At 39.6% G+C, this 8210-nt stretch overlaps 1 protein-coding gene across 5 annotated transcripts in view; it reads right to left on the reverse strand.

Moving 5' to 3' along the window:
• Positions 1 to 2683, reverse strand: part of LOC141641966 (leucine-rich repeat receptor-like tyrosine-protein kinase PXC3) — a 38320-nt gene extending 35637 nt beyond the window's left edge. For 2 of the 5 annotated variants that reach the window (XR_012543143.1, XM_074450607.1), the window contains exon 1: positions 13 to 2679. Coding sequence is in view for 1 of the 5 variants with exons in the window: in XM_074450607.1 (XP_074306708.1) it covers positions 13 to 2359 (2347 nt within the window). In the remaining 4 variants the exon portion in view is untranslated. Of the gene's footprint in view, positions 1 to 12 lie in introns of all 5 variants that reach the window. The other 3 variants (XR_012543144.1, XR_012543146.1, XR_012543145.1) reach the window with 2 other exon arrangements.
• Between the last annotated feature and the right edge of the window lie 5527 nt (positions 2684 to 8210).

Raw genomic sequence — 8210 nt, forward strand, 5'->3', positions numbered from 1 at the left:
TGCAACACAAACCTGGAGGAATATAACCAAATGAGCCTGCAACTGCACTAATACTTGCTGTTCCTCTGCAAGGATCTAGAAGCTTCGATATCTCGATCTCAGCAACTCGAGGACTCATATTAGCGTCCAGCAGAATGTTGCCAGAAGAGATATCAAGGTGAATAACCGCCACGCTATGTAGAAATGCCAACCCTTGCGCTACTCCATTGGCAATTGAGAGCCTTGTGGGCCAGTCAGGTTCATACTCAAGCTTCTTGGTGTTCTCATGAATTAGTTGAGCCAGACTACCATTACTCATATATATATGTTCATGAAGCACGAGAGCTACATCCTCATAGATGACAAAACCCACGGGTGTCATCAGATGATCATGGCATAACTTACCTAGCCTTTCTACTTCCCTGATCATCTTGTTCTGGTGCTGGGTTACGCTCCTGTCCACGGACTTAAGACTTCTTACCAAGAGAACGAGCCCCGAGGGCATTGTGGCCTTGAAAACTGAGCTAAATGTCCCACTACTTAGCTTGTTTTCATCCTTGAACGTCGCCTTCACCACTGCTTCAAAATCTATCGCTTGCCTATAATTATCAACAAAGACATTACCTGCCGCTATCAGTGGTTTGTTGTTAGCACTGTCATCGATAACTCCGTCATCTTTGGCTGATATTTCTTGCCTTTCTCTCATCATAAACAGCAAAACAACCACCGTGACACAAATAAAAACAACCAAGCCAGAACCAATAACAGCTAATATGATTCTATAAGAAACCTTGCGAGGGTAGTTATCCTCCTCATCGTCATTACTGCCACAAGAACTCAACGGCTGACCACATAGCCCATTGTTGCCTTGAAAGCTTGAATTTTGGCTCTTTTGAAAGGGTACAAAAACTGGTATTGGACCGGCGAACAGATTGTTAGAGAAATTCACTTCAAGCAAACTCAGCATGCCTTTGAGGGCTGTCGGGATTGGCCCAGAAAGCCTGTTGTTAGACACATCTAAGGCAACTAACTTGTCAAGCTTCCCTAACTCAGATGGTAGTGGTCCGTGAAGATGATTGAAACTCAAGTTTAAGGCTATCTGCAAATTTTTAAGACGACCAATCTCAGGAGGGATTGTCCCGGTCAGATAATTACTAGCCAGTTGCAGTTCCAACAACTTGACACAACTTCCAATCTCGTGGGGTATCTCTCCCCTGAGGGAGTTCTGACTCAACAGCAAGAACTGCAATCTGGAGGTGCTGCATATATCCACTGGTATGGAGCCGTTGAACCTGTTATTACTCAGGTCTAGCTTGTTCAGATATCTATTATGGAGAACAGATTCCGGTATGTCCCCAAACAAGCTATTTTCTGAAAAAATTAGTTCTTGCAAATTAGCAAGCTGTCCAAGCTCAGGAGGAATGCTCCCAGTAAACCCATTGGAGGCCAAGTTAAGAAGAGTCAGATTCGAGCAACGAGCAAAGTTAACTACTAACTCCCCAGAGAGATTGTTATTGTTAACCTCAAAGTATGTAAGGCTGGTTATGTTCCCAACGGTTTTAGGAATGTTGCCTGTGAGATTATTGTTACCAACACGAATGCTCGAAAGATTGTCACAGCTTCCGATGGAATCAGGAATCGTCCCAGTCAATTTATTTTGTGTGAGCACCAAAGACACCAAGCTCCTTTTAGAAAAGAGGCTCTCAGGTATAGACCCTTGAAGCTGATTAGAATGAAGATTCAAGAGCTCAAGTTGGGAAACAGAACCCAAATTATCAGGAATTAAACCACCAAAAGAATTCTCATAAGCTGCAAATAGTTTAAGGTTTGTAAGATTACCAACCCACTGAGGGATTGAGCCATTGAACCTGTTACCAGAAATCTGAAACTCCTGCAACTCGACTAATCCTTCAAGTTCATTTGGAATTTCACCAACCAGAAAATTGTAAGAAAGGTTGAGTGCTTTTAGATTTTTGAGATTACCAAGCTCAAGTGGAATATTACTCCCAAACTTGTTAACAGACAAATCAAGAAACTCAAGGTGAGTCAAGTCACCAAAAGCAGCAGGAATTGGGCCAGTAAAGTAATTACTAGAAAGGTCTAACCATTTTAATGCTTTAAGTTCAGAGATTAGAGTGACATTACCTCTAAGCCATCTGTTAGAAAGATCAAAAATTTGCACAGTTTGGTTAACACCACATTGGATTCCTGTCCAGTAACAATAATCAGAGTTGTTTACACCCCACCCTGGTACACCAATTTCCTCATTTATTGCAAACATTATACTCTGATCAGGCAACTCTGAACTCACTGTTTTACAACTTACTGCCACCATAATCACCAAGATACTCCAACTTACTTTTCCTTGAGTTGAGCACATTTTTTTCCAAGTGAAATTTAGATGAAACTCAAACAATCTGGAAACCGCCCACTTGTGAGCTTGCTAAAGTAGAAGTAAATCATTAGAAAAATGGGGATGTCAACAAAACGGGCGTTTTTTTACTTTTTGGTTATGCAGTGGAGAATTTTCTAACGAATAAATGTAATGAATACAGACACACTGATTGCAACTTTGAAAGTACTGTTATTAACTTTATGGAAATCAAAGCAACAAGAGAGGAGAGAAGGAGGGAGGGAGAGAGAGGAGGTGAAAACACGAATAATAACTCCACTACCCGAGTGTGCATAAAGCCATAAAGTGTGTCTCTCACAGACATCATAGATTCAATGGTCATAAAGTGATCAAAAATTCACCTGACTAGAATCAATTTATTTCATCCTTTCGGATGTGAAAAGAGAGTGAAAGTCAATGATTTTCAACTCATCCCGAAGGGACATGAGATCTCAAATTGGCAAACTGCCCATAGAACACAAATTCTCATTTTGTGACGGTCCATATCGGTTATAAGCTTGTAACAGTTTAAATAAAACTCATATATGAGGATAAAGATAAGTCATTTATGATTCCATATACATTCTACTTTTTGTCTTATCTACCTATGTAAGTGATATTTGACCCGTCACAACTCACAAGCTTGTGACGGATATATCCGTCACAAGTGAGACCTAAAGTCTCTCTTGTGACGGGTATAGCCGTCACAAGTTTGCGACGGATCAAATACTACCCACATGGGTAAATAAGACAAAATAGAATGTTATTCCCTAGGCACTTTGCTTTTGTCTTATGTCTCCATGTGGGTATTATTTGACTAGTCGCAAGCTTGCGACGAATATGCCCGTCACAAATGAGAATTTGTGTACTTTATTAGGTTCACGATAACAATAATAAATATATTTCACTTCCGTAAAAGAAGGAAGAAAGTTCGGCCCTACTATCACTGATTAAAGAAAAAATGGTTTTTCATGGTACCCCTTAATGTTGTCAGATTTTCCATGGTACCCCTGTTTTTAAGAATTTGCATATGATATTCTTAAAGTTCCATTTTTGTGGTCATGGTACACCTAATATAACGGTCGTTAAATGAAGGTTAAGTTTTGATTATTTGACGATAAATTAGTAATTAGAAATTACGGAAATTATTGAATGAATAATAGTATGACAATGCTATAATAAACTCTATCAAAAATCAAAAATTACAAGTTAGAATTTCCAGGATATTACAACTGGTCTAGGGTTTCCTAGGGCTCTCTGTCAGAAAATCTTTGTCTCCATCCTCTTTCTCGAGGCTTTTCTCACGATTTTTTATCGCGAGAATTGTTTCTATCTTCGTTTTCTTGTTTTGTTTTCGTTTCTTGTGCAGGTGTCAAATGTCAAGTTCTTCGAGGGGCCATCATCGGGACGGAAAGGAGACTATGGGAGAGATTGAGGATTCGATTGAATGGGATGATGAGGGGGGGAATTGCGACAACTCCGACAATCTGATATTGATTGGTAAGTTATGGGCATCAAGAGCCATCAATGTTAAAGCTGCTATTGATATTATGAATAAATTGTGGAATCCGTCTAAACCTATGTTGGGCAATGTGGTCGATGCGAAAGAGAAGACCTTCATTTTCCGATTTGGGGCAGTTAGAGACAAAGCTAGGGTTTTGGAAGGGCAGCCATGGCATTTCGAGAAATTTTTGTGGTGTTTCAACGAGCCGAATCCAGCGGGTAAGATTTCTGATGTCTCGCTTATCCACTTCCCTATCTGGGCAAGGGTATATGACCTCCCTATCGCGGGTCGAACTAGCGTAGCTAATGCTCAGAGAATTGGAAACCGACTGGGTAAATTTGTCAGTTTAGAGCACGGTCCTAATGCGGAGATGGATAGAGCAATACGTATTCGTGTCCTATATGATATTCAGGTGCCTCTAAAAGCCTTTGTTCCCGTTCGGATGAAGGATGGGCGTACAATTGAGTTTACTGTGAAATATCACTACTACAAATACAGGCAACCACAACGGCCCTTTAACAACGCTTATTCACGAAAATCATCAAAACACGTTGTAGAATTTATTCCGCGAATTTTACCAAACTTAATTACAACGGTTATGTGTTGTTAGCCGTTGTTATTTGTTTTAACAACGGGTCATACTTAAACAACCGTTGTTAATGAAAAAACTAATAACAACGGTTAAATTTTAACCGTTGTTAATGGTTTGGCGCCAAATTAGTGAAAAGTAATCACAACGGTTATATTAGAACCCGTTTTTAATACTCTTTAACAACGGTTGTAATCTCAATAATCGTTGTTATTAATATTATGAAAATATTAAGAACAACATATTGCTTTATTCTGCTATACGCTACAAACACAAACACAAGCTAATATTGCTACTATATCATCCTCCATTCCTCCCTGATCGTCTCTCTGTCTTCATCTCCGTCACTTTTGTCACGTCTTCTCTCCCTCATCGCGCGTGTTTATCAATCCGGTATATATATGTTTCTTAGCAACGCTTATTATAACTAGATATAGGATTTTTTGGGTTATTATCTAATTTGTTGATAATTTAGCTTAATTGTTTTCCTGAATTTCGTTTATTTGTTTGCCTATTATTGTATTTTCTGAATTAGTTGCCTATTATTACGAATGTAGAATAATGACTCGAACTTGGATGATTGATGCAAATATGAGTGACCGCACCTACAAGGATGGTTTAGCTGAATTTTATGAATTCGTTTCGAACAATTTGAATGGTTCTTCTAGTATTGCATGTCCTTGTGAAAGATGTGGTAATATTAGCTATATGGCTTTTCTGGACGTTAAAATACACCTAGAAAAGTGGAGATTTAGTCGATCCTATACACTTTGGATTTTTCATGGGGAATCATTAGAGGAAGAGAATAACTCTGAAGAAGATGATGTTGATGTACACGAAAGGCTAACTGATGATCCTGAGTTTGCCGAGTTTTTGAGTTGGAAGAGTTGGAAGTAGAGAAGTTGAATGTTGGGTCTATAGATAATGAAGAGAATGATGATGAGTCCATTGCTTTTGAAGATGTAGGTGATGACACTAGTAATTGGGATGACCTTAACAACATGTATGAGAAGTTGTGTGAGTCCTAAGCACCTCTTTATCCTGGTTGTAAGTTCACAAAAATGTCGGCTGTGGTGAAGTTGTATAATATCAAGGGGGCAAATGGGGTGAGTGACACGTGTTTCACTAGTTTTTTAGCCTTGATAAAGGAGTTGCTTCCAGATGGTAATGTTCTACCCGTTAAGACATATGAGGCGAAAAAACTAATAAGAGGAGTGGGTATGAAATATGAGAAAATACATGCATGTCCAAATGATTGCATATTGTATCGGAAATTATATCAAAACTTAACCAATTGCCCTAAATGTTTGGAGTGGCGTTATAAGGATAAGGAAGGGATCCTGGCTAAGGTGTTGTGGTATTTTCCATTGATACCAAGAGTCATAAGGATTTATGCGAATCCCGATGATGCAAAAATGTTAACTTGGCATGAAACCAGAAGAATAAATGATGGAAAGCTAAGACACCCGGCAGATGGTAAGCAATGGAAATCGTTCGACGCTAAGTATCCCGAGTTCGGCAATGAACCTAGAAACTTACGTCTAGCGCTGTCCACCGATGGAATGAACCCACACGGAAACATGAGTAGCCAACATAGTACTTGGCCAGTAGTGTTGGCTATTTATAACTTACCTCCATATGTGTGCATGAAAAGAAAGTATTTGATGTTGTCGTTGTTAATTTCCGGCCCTAAACAACCTTGAAATGATATAGATGTATATTTGGAACCTCTTCTAGATGATTTGCGATTGTTGTGGGATAGTGGGATAGAAGTATTTGATGCATATAAGAACGAAACTTTCAATTTGAGAGCGATGTTATTGTGTACAATAACCGACTATCCGGCTTATGACGACCTTTCTTTCGGGCACACGTTCATGGGAAAGAGGCTTGTCCATTGTGTGGGGAGGATATCGAGTCCGAATACTTGAAGTCTTCTCGTAAGTATGTGTATATGGGAAATAGGAGGTTCTTGTCTCATGACCATTGTTATCGCAAGATGCTGAAAGCATTCAATGGAAGACAAGAACTTCGTCAACCTCCTAGAATTTTGAGTGGGCATGAAGTTTATGAGAAAGTAAAGCATATTGAGATAGATTATGGGAAGAAGAGCGGCTCTAAATTGTCTACTCGTGGGTATAAGAAAAGATCCATATTTTTTGATAAACTTCCATATTGGCCTGACTGGAGGTCGCATTGCCTCGATTTCATGCACATTGAGAAAAATGTCTGTGATAATATTATCAATACCCTTCTGAATGTTCCTGGTAAAACAAAGGATAACGCCGCAACTAGGGAAGATATGAAAATGATGGGTATTAGGCTAGAGTTGGCACCACAGAAGAGAGGTAATCGTACATTTTTACCGCCACCAGCTTTTACCCTTTCACGGAATGAGAGAAAAGAGTTCTGTGCATGCTTGAATGGAATTAAAGTGCCACATGGTTATTCGTCGAACATCAAAAGCCTAGTGTCGATGCAAGACCTAAAACTCACCCGGTTAAAGTCACATGATTGTCACACTTTGATGCAACAATTACTACCTGTGGCTATTCGTTCCATTTTACCTGAAAAGGTAAGATATGCTATCACTAGATTCTGTCTCTTCTTCCGTCCATATGCGAAAAGTCATCGATCCCGATGACGCGGATTCATTGCAGGACCTCGTTGTAACCTCTCTTTGTCGGTTGGAAATGTATTTTCCACCCTCTTTCTTCACTATCATGATTCATCCGACCATTCACTTGGTTAGGGAGATTTTGTACCTTGGGCCCGTGTACTTGAGATACAAGTATCCTTTCGAAAGATTGATGAAAGTCTACAAGGACTATACATCTAATCGGTATCGTCCGGAAGGTTGTATTTTTGAACGCGCTATTTTAGACGAAGCTCTTTCATATTGTTACGCTCATCTCTCCCTGAGGAGTTGATTGGCGTTCCTAAGAATCGTCATAGTGACTGGATGACCGTAAAAGGTATTAGGGGCCGGGTTGAAAAAATTGTGACACGTGAAATGTTGCATTTAGCACACGTGTATGTGCTAAACAACGAAGATGAGGTGCAACCTTATATTCAACAACACAAAGATGAGCTCAAATACGATCACCAAAACAAGACCGAGAAGTGGATTGCGAACGAGCATACGAAGACGTTTCCCGAGTGGTTTAGGAATATTGTCTTACAGTGTACTGATCAAACCGGTGATGACATCTCTCCTAGGTTACTACGTCTTGGTTTAGGTCCAAATGCCAGGGTCACGTTTTACAACAGTTTTGCCATTAATGGATATACTTTTTACACCCGCGAGCAAGATGAGGTGAGCACAATACAAAATAGTGGTGTGAGTTCTCAATTTGAGGCAATGCACTTTGCTACTTCAAAAGATAAAAAGCCTATTTGGGGAAAATGCCTTTATTATGGTGTTATTCAAGAAATATTGGTACTAGATTACATTGATTTCACACTGCCTTTGTTTCGATGTAACCGGGTTGATAACAACATCCATTGTGTCCGAAAGGATAAGATGGGATTTACGTTGGTCAATCTGGGTAAGGTTGGCAATAATAAGGATGATCCTTTCATAATGGCATCCCAAGCTAAACAAGTGTTCTATGTCACCGATCCTATGGATAAGAAGTGGTCAGTTGTACTGTCTATAAGGAAAAGAAGGAGTAGTCCATCCGATAATGATGATGATGATCGGGATGTCGTTTTTGAGGAATGGATCGGTCTACCACAGCGTATCT

This window comes from Silene latifolia, chromosome 2, assembly GCF_048544455.1.
Source record: "Silene latifolia isolate original U9 population chromosome 2, ASM4854445v1, whole genome shotgun sequence".
Lineage (NCBI taxonomy): Eukaryota > Viridiplantae > Streptophyta > Magnoliopsida > Caryophyllales > Caryophyllaceae > Silene > Silene latifolia.